We start from the raw sequence: 13353 nt of genomic DNA, 5'->3' as shown, positions 1-13353 counted from the left end.
AAACCACAGTGTTAGGAAATACTTAAAATTTATATGACAAAAGGTTTGCATACAGAATATGTAAATACTGCAAAGTGATAAGAAAAATATGAACAGCCCAATAGAAAAAACTAGACAAAAAAGGAGATGGAAAAGACCCTTCACAAATATGATTATCCATCTAGCCAATCAGCGTATGAAAGTGTCTAACTTCATTAGTCATGAAGAACATACAAATTAAAGCCACAGAATAGTTATATTGAGAAAGAAAAACATACGAAGAGTAGGTTAGGATATAGAGCAAATGAACTCATGAGGGAGTGTAAATTGCTACAAATACTTTGAGAAAACATTTTTGTAATATCATGGAAGATAATAAAGATAAAAATCCTATGAACTGGATTTTTCATTATGTATAATTATTTGCCTAGGGTATAACTATATGGGTTGTTGTATTAGTCTCTCAGTTGTGTCTGACTCTTTGCGACCCCATGGACTGTAGCCTGCCAGGCTCCTCTGTCCATGGGATTATCCAGGAAAGAATGCTGGAGTGGGTAACCATTTCTTCTCCAGGGAATCTCCCCTACTCAGGGATCGAATCCAGGTCTCCTGCATTGGCAGGCAGATTCTTTACATCTAAGTCACCAGGGAAGCCCATAATATATACTCAATAACAATAAAATGAACTATATAAACCACTTTAGAAACAATGAGAAATTTAAGTTGGTAAAATTGTATAATTAATATAATATGTTATAGCATAATATATACTATATCAATATAATATATAATAAAATTTAATAGATATAATATTTACATATGTAATATTTAATAAATATAAAATAATCTTTAGTAATAAAAGAAGCACCAGTTAGCAAATATAATAAACTATATTTACAACAGAAACTTTGTATATGCAACATCTAGGAAAAACATTTCATAATACATCTGTAATGAAATATATATGAAGACAGTTGAGAAATATGCATATATGTATAAAAGAGTTGAAATGAAAAGAGGTTGTATTGAATATGTTTTTAAAATGAGAAAATTTAAAATTATGTCACTGTTACCTAACTAAACCTAAAATTTAATGCAGTCCTAATTATGGGATATAGAATATGAGATGAAGAAATACAGTCTAAGTATGTATACCTTTATGATAAAGTCATTAAGTTACAACTAAGAAGGCTTCCAATAGTTGATATTCTTATGGAAACTACTCAAGTAGAAAATCTATGTTTTCTAATATATGTTCATTGGGATGACTTGCCAATAACATGATTTCAGAAGATTCTTGTTGTAACAAGTCATTTGGGCTCTACAACAACTCAGTCATTTATATATGTTTGATGGCCTCTATTCTCAAGGAATGTGATTTCAAGCCCTCAAACATTAACCTTTCCGTGACTCTCCTTGGAATCACGGTAGGACACATTTAGCAACACTGAGAACTCTCCCTCGACTCTGGACTTCAGACCCCATGGGCCAACCCTCTTGTTAGTTCCTCCTCCTCTTCCTTTCACCCCTGGCTGCTTCCCTGATTTCCTCGGTGTTGCTGTTCATTTCATCAGGCAAGATAGAAAGTACTCCAAACAAGTCAAGAGGCCCATAATCCACTCTATCACCACCCTCTCCCCACTGCACATACTCCTCTTTTCAATAAAACCCAGCAGGCCCAAAGCAAGGACCATTTTTCTCTGACCTCTGTCACCTCCTGGCCAGGGGCACAGTCTATCCTTTCTGATTCAGGGATTTCTGGGCACTCTGGAACAAATGAAGCACCTGCAGAGAAATTAAAGGACAAAATGGAAAATGTGGAGTGTGCTCACAGTCCCAGGGAAGAAGTAGTCCTAGACTTTCAGCCAATTCTCCAGTCAGTAATCACAAGTAACTGGGATCTACATTTGCACAGAATGTTTAACACTTCTCCAAGGGTTCAACTTGTTTACTTTTTGTTTTGCTGGGAGTTTTTTGAGCTATAATTCACATACCATAAAATTCACATGTTTAAAGTGTGCAATTCAATGGCTTATAATATTTTACAAAGTTGTCCCACCATGACCATCTAATTCCAGAACATTTTCATCACCCCAAAAGAAACCATGTACCCATTAGTAGTCACTTCCCATTTCTTTCTTCTCCCAGTCCCTGGTAAACATGAATCTACTTTCTATCTCTATGGATTTGCCTATTCTGAACATTTCATATAAACAGAATCATAAAATATGTGGCCTTTTACATCTGGCTTCTACCTGGTGTAATGTTTTCAAGGTTCATTCATGTTGCAGCATGTAACAGTACTTTATTCTTTTTCATGGCTGAATCATATTTCATGATATGAATATAACACTTCTTAAAATCTATTCATCAGTTAATGTGCATTTGGGTTGTTTTCACTTATTGACTATTCCCTTCCACAAAGGAAGGGGCTTCCCTTGTGGCTCAGCTGGTAAAGAATACACCTGCAATGCGGGAGACCTGGGTTTGATCCCAGAGTTGGGAAGATCCCCTGGAGAAGGGAATGGCAACCCACTCCAGTATTCTGGCCTAGAGAATTCCATGGACTGTATAGTCCATGGGGCCGCAAATGGTTGGACACTTTCACTTTAGTGGGTATAAAGGATATTTCATCTGACTTGAATTTCCCAAACAACTGATGATATTGACTGTTATTTTCATGGCTTATTGGCCATTTATAGACCTTCCATGAAGAAATGTCTGTTAAATCTTGTGCTCATTTTAGAAATTTGATTATTTTTCTTCTAATTTTGAATCATAAGATTTACATATTTTGAATGTTAGACCATTTTCAAGCATGTCATTTGCAAATATGTTCCTTCTTTAGTGGACTGTCATTTCATTTCCTTGATAGTGTTCTTTGAAGCACAAAATTTTTTTATTTTGAAGTCCAATTTGCTTTTTTTTTTTTGGTCTGATTTTTTTTTTTTAGTATCATATCTAAGAAACTGTTGCCTGATCCAAGGTCACAAATATTGATATTTATGCCTATGTTTTTCCTAGAATTTTATAGTTTTGGCTGTTACATTTTGAGCTTTGATCCATTTTGAGTTATAGTTTTCATGTGCTGCTACAGTCGTGTCTGACTCTTTGCGACTCCACACACTGTAGGCTGCCAGGCTCCTCTGTCCATGGGATTCTTCAGACAAGAATACTGGAGTGGGTTACCATTTCCTCCTCCATAGGATCTTCCTGACCCCGGGATCGAACCCTCATCTCTTATGTCTCTTGCATGGGCAGGCAGATTCTTTACCATTAGTGCCACCTGGGAAGCCTAAAGAAAGTCTGTTTCCACCCAGTTTCTATCTGGGGAACTTTCGTGTATAAGGTGAATGTGATAACCACCACCATGGAAAGAAGGCCCATATACTTTTTCATATCATCTTACAAAATCATAATTGTTCCTAGAAAATACTTCAATGTTTACTGTGAAGAGTGGTGAAAAGAATGAGTAGGTAGGATTATGCTATGGGTACAGGTTCTTTTCACTACACGCTAAATCTATATTGATATAGTGAGCTTTATCAAGCAGAGTAAACCTCAAATTCTTTTTAAGAAAAGATTTTTGTATAGTGTATATTATTATTTAGAGTATAATGTGTGCAGGGAAGGCTTCCCTGGTGGCTCAGATGCAGGAAAGAAGGCGTTCTGTGGGATGTTTCTATGAGAGAAGAATTTCAAAGGTATCCATGAAGAAATCGTAGGTATTTAATCAGAATACGGGCTGGAGGTGAATTGTAATTGACATATTTAGGCCAAGTTAATCAGTCCCTAACTCTACTGTAGCCCAATTTCTTTTTCCATAATGTAAAGGGACTGGGCACTATAAACTATTCTTCTTGAAGACTTTTTTATTTCATTCATGACTTTAGGTTGAAGGACAGGCTTCTGATGAATCTCATTTTGCATTTTGCTAAAATTACATCAAATGGGACATGGGAGACCTTGAATATTACTAGCATTTAATTTTAGGTATAGTTGCAGAACAAGAACACAGCATCTGGAAATTTATCTAAATTAATTGTGGATACAGATTGTGAATAATGCAATGTGGTGGCGTGCTGAGGAATGAAGAAATAAAAGGATGTCTTTGGCATCCTGAGGGGACTTCTGTTTCAATCCTTCCAATCCAACAGCCACAAGCATCTCCCTTACCTGGAGGCTTCTCCAACAGAAGCATCAGCAAGAGGATATCTACAGCAAGTACAATTATGATGAAGATGATCAGAAGGATTTCCAATGCACTAAGCTTCCTCGCCATCTAGATGGACACAGGCAACAGGATTAAAGTAAACTGCAAACCCCATCATTCCAAAAGAATAGGTAGGTATACTGATCAGGCTGCCAACTCCTTGCCAGTTGACGTGATTATCGGCATTTCTCTTTATGTAATCCAGGGAGTATTTGTTCCTGTTCATCACAGTGTCTCCAAGTAACTCTGGTCAGTGCATCCAACACATGTAGGACTCTTGTCCTTTTTGTCTGCAAAGGGATTGATTACTGTCTAAAGAAAAATACATCAGACATAAAGAATTGAAGGGAGGGAAGGAGGAATTGAACAGAGCATGGGAGAGAGAGGAAGGGTTGAGATGGCTCCAAAAGCCCTTCTAGATGCCACTTTGACCTTCACACCATCCCTGGACAGAGAAAGGAAGGTCCACTCAGGGAGGGGAAAAGTAGCAATATCTGAATCCAAATCTTCTTGTTCCAATTCCTATGCTGGTGATGCTGAGGTGTTTAACTGTTTAGAGCTCAGTAAGCATTTTAAGAATAGGGTAACAAAAATAAACTTAGTCCTGATCTTCAATATAATGAGTACTTCTATGGTCATGGCACACAAATCCATATAAATTTGGTGGCTCACAGTAGTTCTAAATAATGAGCCTAGACCCAAGTTTTAAACATCAGGTATAGATACAGCTTTTTAAATATTTGCTATTTTAGAGGGTATGAACTGAACTAGGAATCAAAGAACTTCAATTCTTATCCTAGTTTTCATACTGACTGATGGGTATTTCAACTATTAGATGTGTATTTCCAATATTATCTCCAACATTCCAGACAAGATAACTATTTTGCAGCAACTATTTAATCTCCCTGCTTCTCAACTCCAGCTTTTCTATAAAAAGTATCCATATTTGGGTAAGTTCTGGTCCTTTTCTCTCTCTTTGCAATGGAAGAGTTTTTTCTCTTTTTGTCTCAGTATAATCCTAGTATCTATTCCCTAGATCTCAGAGCCTTTGAATTTTTCAAACTTCTTATTCTACCAAATATGCTTCTTCTATCTTATACTATCCACGTCTCCTTCTGAATTTGCTCTTTCCCCTCATAAATATTAGGCTGGCCAAAAAGTTCACCTCAAACTTTTTGATGACTTGGTATTCTTCTCTAGACCATTATAGCTTTCTTTCTCCTTTCTTGGCAACTTTCCAAAATGATAATTTCACGCATTCTGCATTACCTTCCTCTCATATTCCTGGCATGAACTTTGTTTCTCGCATTCCACTAAAACTGCTCCTGCCAAGATCACTAGGGGTGAGCTGTCTTAATCACCTAGCCCTACCAACCACTTCCTCCTCCGTAAAATTCTTCAGCTTTGGATCATTTGATATCATTCAATCTTAATTTCCTACCTACTCTTCTGGCTTCTCTACAATTTTCTTTGTAGTCTCCTATTTAGTGAAATGTGACATTCCCTGTATTTCATTGTGGGGCCACTGCTCACTCTCCTTAAGTGATTTTCATTGCTCCTGTGACTTTGTATAATATCTGAGGACAATCCAACCCGTATTTCTAGCTCAGAGATTTGGATTCATATATTCAGCTGTTTGTTAGATGTCTCATTTGGATTTCCCACAAGCTTAAATTCAACTTGTTTAAACATGAAATCATCTCTCCCCATAGCCCAGTCCTAGCTTCACCAATTCTGCCAAACTGGCTCCTTCTCAAACATTTAATACCTTAAGGAACAGAATCACAATTTCTTCAAAAAACCTGGAAAACTTTTCTGACTTCTCTCCTGTTAGTTCTCACAACCAGCTACAAGTTGAGTCAAATGCTTTACCGATATCTTTCAAACATGTTCCTTCCTTTCCATTCCTACTGGAAACACTTTTTTCAGGCCATCATTTCTGGCCTGAACTGCCACCACTGCTTTCCCCAAAGCCCCCTGCTTCCGCTCTCCCTGTTCCTGAAGTCCGCTGAACACGCTGCAGCTGGACTGATCTTTCTAGAGCATGAACAAGATCGTTTTATTCTCTTGTATTCAAGTCTTCAGTGATTCTCCAGAAAACAATAAAAATTCTTTAGCTGTGTAACCGAAGGTCTTCATGACACCTCCCAGGCCCAGCCCCCAAGCCTCTTCCTCCCCTGGGTTTCAGCTGCACCAAACCAACATTTATGCAGTGACAATCTATAAATTGATATAAAGAATTCTCTCTTTTTAACTTTGCCTCTCCTTTAACTTTCCATTCCCCCACACCCCTGCTCTTCTCAACCCCAGCCCAATGCCATGACCATTTCTACAAGCACTTTCTTATGCATATAGCTTCACTTTTCATCTGAGTCTGCCTTTAGGTTAATATTTAATAAGCCAAGAAAAGAAGCACCTTAATTGTGAAATGGGGGTGAGGAGCAAAGATCTACAGCCAATTTGCCAACGTGAAGTTGGGGACTGGGGTTTGGGATTGAAGTTGGAGTTTATTAACAATTCTTTATTCTCCATTCTTTCCTAGGTGCCTAAATCTATCAGGTGTCTTCCATTGGCCTAAATTATTCAAAGGTTTACTCTCAGTCCCATAAGATATATCTCATATGACTATGCTTCCTTAAAATTCTTATGTCAAGGTTGATCAGGCAGGCACCATGATTTCTATTTTATAAGGGAAAGTTAAGGAACTTTGTCTAATCACAGTTAGTTGTGGAACTGATGTAAAAACTGAGATGCCCCGCTTCTTAAATTAGAATTTGAATATTCTTACTCTCAGACTTCCCGGGTGGCTCAGTGGTAAAGAATCCACCTACCAATGCAGAAGACAGAGGAGACTTGGGTTAGATCCCTGGGTCGGGAAGATCCCCTGGAGAAGAAAATGGCAGCCCACTCCAGTAATCTGGCCTGGAAAATGCCAGGGACAGAGGAGCCTGCTAGGCTGCAGTCCATGGGATGGCAAAGAGTCAGATGCAACCGAGAGAGCACACACACATTCTTACTCTCTCCACGAGGTCTCCTAGACTGAAGAGCTTAAAGTTCTAGAGGCTAACTCTCCGATGGTAGAATTTCAGGCAGTAAGAGAAATTTGAATGACCCAGCCCATATGTTGACAATAACCTGACAAGTTCCTCATCCATTCAGCCCAGGACTGACTATCACAGTGAACACACTATCCATCAGTTAGCCTCTTCCTCCAAACCCTAATTCTCTCCATGGGGAGATTTTTCTCTCCAGCCTCCTCAAACCAAAAGCAAGCACCTCTTCCATAGCTCCTTAATCCTTTTGGAGAAGCAGTTTCAGCACCTGTAATTCCCAGAGGTTAAGGACACTCTGGGGACAACCCCGGGAATTTTCCAGCTATTGGAACCATTGTCATCCATGCAGAGGGTAGGAGCAGGGATTCCTGAAGGTAGAAATTCTCCCCTGCTTAGATACCCTCCCGGCCCAAAGCTACTTTTCTGTATCAAACAGCATTTTAGAATAATACAAATCCCGGTTATTTTTCCAAAACCCTTAAGGATTGGATAACCATCTCCCTCTCTGCCCAAAGAGACAAGTTCGCCTTTCTCCCAATCCACACCCCATTCAGCGAGTGACCAGAAGGACCTCATCTGTTTATTCTTTCCTTGGTTTCTCCCCAGGAGAGAGGACCCTCTTACACGAGACCCTCCTCCAAACACACACACACACACACACACACACACACACACAGACTCTCACACACAGCTCTCCTCTCCAGCCAGTACAAGAAGGAAGGGACACTGCTTGTTCAAAGAACCATGTGCATAGGGAAAAGCACTCACCTCACAGCCGTATCTTTTTATGTGCTGTGTCTGTCCCTCGGTGGTTCTTGAGGAGCACTGAGCAAAGGTGATCGGGCTGATGTAGTCAGCTTCTGCCAAGATTGATTTATTGCCCTATAAAGTGAGTGGCAATTGGAGGAGACGAGTGCAGTTGCCAAAAGACCATAAAAAGTCCTTCATTTTCCTTGTGACAGGAGGAAAGAAAGCTCCCTTTGCAAATAAAAGGGGGAAGGCGGGGTTTCTTCTAATAGTTTGTCTGTGTTCCTGTTCATATCAGATTACTTGCTTGTCACCTTCTATTATACTCACTTGTCTGTCCATGTAGCCTAAAGAGCTCAAGAGCTGAGGTCTCAATCATCTTCTTCAGCTCTGTATCTCCTGTACTTAGCATTCGACCCAATATCCACTGATATTTGTAAATATACAGCTCTTTGTTGAATAAATAAGTGAAACAATGAATAATGCTTGGTTCATCACACTGTTTCTGTCCCCATTTTTATCTCCCCAGCTTCTCTTGGTATAACTCAGTTTTTCATTAATTCAAATAAGCCTCCCTATCAATTATCCTAATAAGAGAAACACCATTGAAATGGAAATTATATTATCTTAAAGTGGGAAGGCACTGCTACTAGATGTTTGTCATGCTCTCTGATTGCTCAGCATCTTTATAAGCCTTATCAAGGGACTTCGCCCTGGTGGTCCAGTGGTTAAGACTCAGCACTTCTATTGCAGGGACACAGGTTCGATCCCTGGTCAGGGAACTAAGATCCCACAAGCCATGCAGCATGGTCAAAAATAAAATAATAATAATAATTTTTTTAAAAGCTTCTGTATCACTTAAGGAGCTTCCCATTTTGAGAATTCTGTCTCCCAAGGAAGATGCTAGACAATCTCTTTCACAGTCTTCCTTCTAGCCAAGGTAGAGGCAAGGAGCATGGGGGTGGCCAATGGTCTGTGCCTGTGATCCAGAAGAAAGTTGAGGGAAGAAGGAAGTGTCGTGTGGAATCCAGGATGGTGGAGAGATGCATTTCAAGAGGCATTTCATAGTAGCATCCTATGCCCAGATCTGGGGTACAAATTTCCAGACGTGTGGTAAGAGAAATGGCAATAGAGTATCCCACTAGGTAATCATTGCTGTGTTCTGACCACATAGCTTATAGACCTGATGCTCTAGCCCTCCTGGAGCTTCAGCGAATCACTAATATCTTTTTAAAAATTTGTTTCTTCTTACACTAACTAGTTTTTTTTTTTATTTGAAATATAATTTGCACACCATAACATTCATCCTTTTAAAGTGTACAGTTCAGTGGTTTTTTAGTATAGTCACAAAGTTGTGCAATCATCACAACTATGTAATTCCAGAACATTTGCTCATACCAAAAAGAAGCCATATCCTTTCCTCTCCTGTGTTCCTGCAACTGCTAATCTGCTTCCTGTTTTGATGGATCTGCTTATTCTGAATAGTTCATGTAAGTGGAATCATACATGGCCATTTGACTTCTTTCACTTAGCATAACTTTTTCAAAGTTTATTCATGTTGTTGCAAGTATCAGTCCTTTCTTTCTTTTTTTTTTTTTTTTTAATCTTTTGGCTACACCATGCAGCATATGGGATATTAGTCCCTGACCAGGGATGGAACCCATGCCCCCAGCATTGGCAGCATGGGGTCTTAACCACTGGACCACCAAGGAAGTCCCCTTCACTTCTTCTTATGGCTGGATGATACAGATTGTAGTGACATTCTGTTTATTCACTCATGAGTTGATGTACATTTGGGTTGGTTATATTTTTTAGCTATTATGAGCAATGCTACTATGAATATACACGTACAAGTTTTGTGTAGATATGTATTTTCACTTCTCTTGGGGCTATACTTAGGAGTGGAACTTCCGAGTCATATGGCAACTCTAGCTTTAACTTTTTGAAGAACTCTAGAACTGTTTTTCAAAGTAGTGGCAACATTTTACCTTCACACCAGCAACATATGAGGCTATTGCATATTCTATATATAGCAATACCCACTCCAGTACTCTTGCCTGGAAAATCCCATGGACGGAGGAGCCTGGTAGGCTGCAGTCCATGAGGTCGCTAGGAGTCGGACACGACTGAGCGACTTCACTTTCACTTTTCACTTTCATGCATTGGAGAAGGAAATGGCAACCCACTCCAGTGTTCTTGCCTGGAGAATCCCAGGGACGGGGGAGCCTGGTGGGCTGCCGTCTATGGGGTCGCACAGAGTTGGACACGACTGAAGTGACTTAGCAGCAGCAGCATATATAGCAATATATAAGGGTATACCATCTTTTGAGGGCATCCAAGTAATATACTAAGGGCTTCCCAGGTGGCACTACAGGTAAAGAATCTGCCCAACAATGCAGGAGACACAAGAGACATGAGTTTGATCCCTGGGTCAAGAAGATTCCCCTGGAGAAGGAAATGGCAACCCACTCCAGTGTTCCTGCCTGGAAAATCTCATGGAGAGAGGAGCCTGGTAGACTACGGTTTCTGGGGTCACAAAGAGTGAACACACATAACACACAAGTAATATAGTACCCATAGGAGTTTATTTGCTTCAAATGTTCAGTGTATGACCAGTACACACCCACACACAAACACACAGAAACTTGGTTGGTTTCTGCCTCTATAAACTCCTGAAATGACGTATACACCTTATCTTTTGCTTCAAAACAGGAGAGCCTTTGTTAGAAGAAATAACACCTGGATCCCATTTCAAACTGGGACAATATCCTGGCAAAAGATCAAGCCAAGAGATTTATTGTTATGTAAGATTTTTCTATTCTTTGCATGGTCGTTTACACTTCACTCCCCACATCCCATGCCCACTGGTGACATCTCCCATGCTAAATGTTAACTGACGATCCCAGCTATCACCTGTTCCTAAAGGGCAGAAAACAGCAAGCTTCGCCATCCCTTCTTGCTATGTAGCAACTGCAAGATACTGGGTCACATGCTTGTGCTGACCAATGAAAAAGTAACAGAACATTTTGAAGGGAAGAGACAAGTTTGTTAGCCAACACCTTCCCATTGCTTATTAATAAGAAGGCATGGGAAAGCGAACTACTGGCAGAACTCTTTTCTCTCAGAAAGAGATGAAAGCAAACCAATGGTTGGAATCTTCAGATCAGAAACCAACAATATGTATGACCCCATCCTCCAAAGCCAGATGCCAAACTCTCAGTGACATTGCTGCCATGACAAGGAGGGGATGGATGTTGGTGAGACCCAGACCATACCTGCCAAGGTCAACACAAGCTTGTCTTTGTAGGTACCTACAGTCACTAATGTTACAAGGATGCTCTTAATAGAAAAGAATGACTTTCTTCCTCTTTAAGTGAAAATATTTGGGATTGTTATTTTTTATTTTGGCATACATGAAAAGATAGAGTGAAATTCTATGACCTGGAGAAGACAGAATACGTCATAAGGACCCCAGACTTTTCCCTCATAGCTGGCCAGGAGTGATAAGCATAGGCCCATGTCTTGGAAGCTGCTCTGGGGTAGCCACAAATGTATGGCTCCATGCGCAGTGGTCCTCAAAGTGTGGACCAGGGATCAACTTCCGGGAGGTCTTAGTGACCTTTCCAGGAGCTTTGTGAGGTAAAACTATTTTCATAAAAACACCAAGAAGCTATTTTCCTGTCTTACTCTCTGTCATGAGCATACGGTGGAGGTTTCCCAGAGGCTACATAATGTGCTATCATGAAAGACTGAATGTAGAAGCAGCTGTGAGAATTCTTTTTTTCTCCATTGAGCCAGATTTTAAAGAAATTTGTAAAAATGCAAAATTATGCAACTCTTCCAACTAAACGTTTTTGTTTTGGAAAATATAGTTACTTTAATTTGCAATATGATAACTATTGATAGCTATAACCCCATGAACAAAAGCTCTGGGAATCCGCAATCATTTTTAAGAATATAAAGATGTGCTGGGATCAAAATATTTGAGGACTGCTGATCTGGTGCACTGATTTTCAAATTTTTTACATAAATATGATATATGTGCTATATATAAGGATGCATGTGTGTATACTCTACTTACGGAAAGAAAGAATTTTAAATATATATAATATATACTAAGTATGTAAATATGTGTATAATACTTAATGTATTTAAATACACATTTAAAATCCTTTGTTCAACTAGACTTCCAGTACGTAAGCTAGTGAATGACCAAAGCCAGGGTTAGGCACTCAGAACCCTGCCATTCTGCCTTCTCCCCAGTCTCAGAGGGTAAGGAACAGCCCAAAGCTCTGCACAGCCCATCATCTGGAAGTCATTGCTTTAGTCTGACACCACTATTTTGCAGATAAGGAAGCAAACAGCATCCCAGAGAGACAACGTGACCTAACCAAGTCTCTGACCCTAAAGCTTGCTTCTGAGATTTTCTCACTCAGACAAAAGCCGTACAAAATGCCCTGATCAACAGAGCTAACCCCTGTGATGGAGCAAGGTGGAATCAACCTTAAACTCAGAAAAGAAATACCTCTGCTCCAGAGAGAGAAACTAAGGGAGACCCAAATACCCCACTGATCTCCTTTTCCAGAGCTGTTCAGAATCTTTCTAATTCTAGACTAAACGTCTTCATGTTCATATGCCTGCTTAAAACCCAAAAGGATGAATGAATTCAAGAGAAGGTGACAGACTAAGGCTTGGGAACTCTTGCAACAGTCACAATTACACAGGGTCTGAATTGCTGAACCGAAGTCTGGGAAGTTGACATGCCTTAAGTTCAAGAGGTTCTTGAACTGGTGTCCCCAGAACTCCAAAAGGTATAACTTAGGAATCTGTAAACATAGATGGGGGAAAATATATCTTTTTTCACTAATTTCTAACTGAAATTCCTTAGATTATGAATGGAGGCAGTGGGGCACAGTAATTTTGCTAGTGCACAGGAGTTTTTCAAAAACAGAATCAACAATATTTTCATGTCACATTAAGAAATTGTAGTAGATATCTCAAAATATTGTTCAAACTGCTCATCACATTGAAGCTTTGGCATTATTAGACACACAGTTAAATCTCATTATTTAATGTTATAATTTTAAAACACCTCATGTATTACTATATTAAACTTTTAAAACATTTTGCAGAAGTGTATTTTATTATAATGAGGGCTTCCCCAGTGGCTCACTGGTAAAGAATCCACCCACAGTGCAGGAGACCCAGGTTTGATTCTTGGGTTGGGAAGATCCTCTAGAGAAGGTAATGGCAACCCACTCCAGTATTCTTGCCTGGAGAATCCCATGGACAGAGGAGCCTGGCGGCCTACAGTCCATGGGGTCACAAAGAGTTGGACACGAATGAGTGACTGAACACACA

At 39.7% G+C, this 13353-nt stretch overlaps 1 protein-coding gene across 1 annotated transcript in view; it reads right to left on the bottom strand.

Annotated features, from left to right (window-relative positions):
* LOC145523659 (maltase-glucoamylase-like) overlaps positions 1–13353 on the bottom strand; it is a 340029-nt gene that overhangs the window by 82047 nt on the left and 244629 nt on the right. Inside the window, exons 50-53 of the mRNA XM_081534360.1 lie at positions 8014–8127; positions 6981–7019; positions 4156–4261; positions 1685–1764 (exon numbers count right to left, since the gene is read on the bottom strand). Of these exons, the coding sequence (XP_081390486.1) occupies positions 1685–1764; positions 4156–4261; positions 6981–7019; positions 8014–8127 (339 nt within the window). The remainder of the gene's footprint in view (positions 1–1684; positions 1765–4155; positions 4262–6980; positions 7020–8013; positions 8128–13353) is intronic.

Source organism: Giraffa tippelskirchi, chromosome 10, assembly GCF_054371585.1.
Source record: "Giraffa tippelskirchi isolate mGirTip1 chromosome 10, T2T-mGirTip1v1.2.pri, whole genome shotgun sequence".
Lineage (NCBI taxonomy): Eukaryota > Metazoa > Chordata > Mammalia > Artiodactyla > Giraffidae > Giraffa > Giraffa tippelskirchi.
This window is presented reverse-complemented; position numbering and strand designations above follow the sequence as displayed.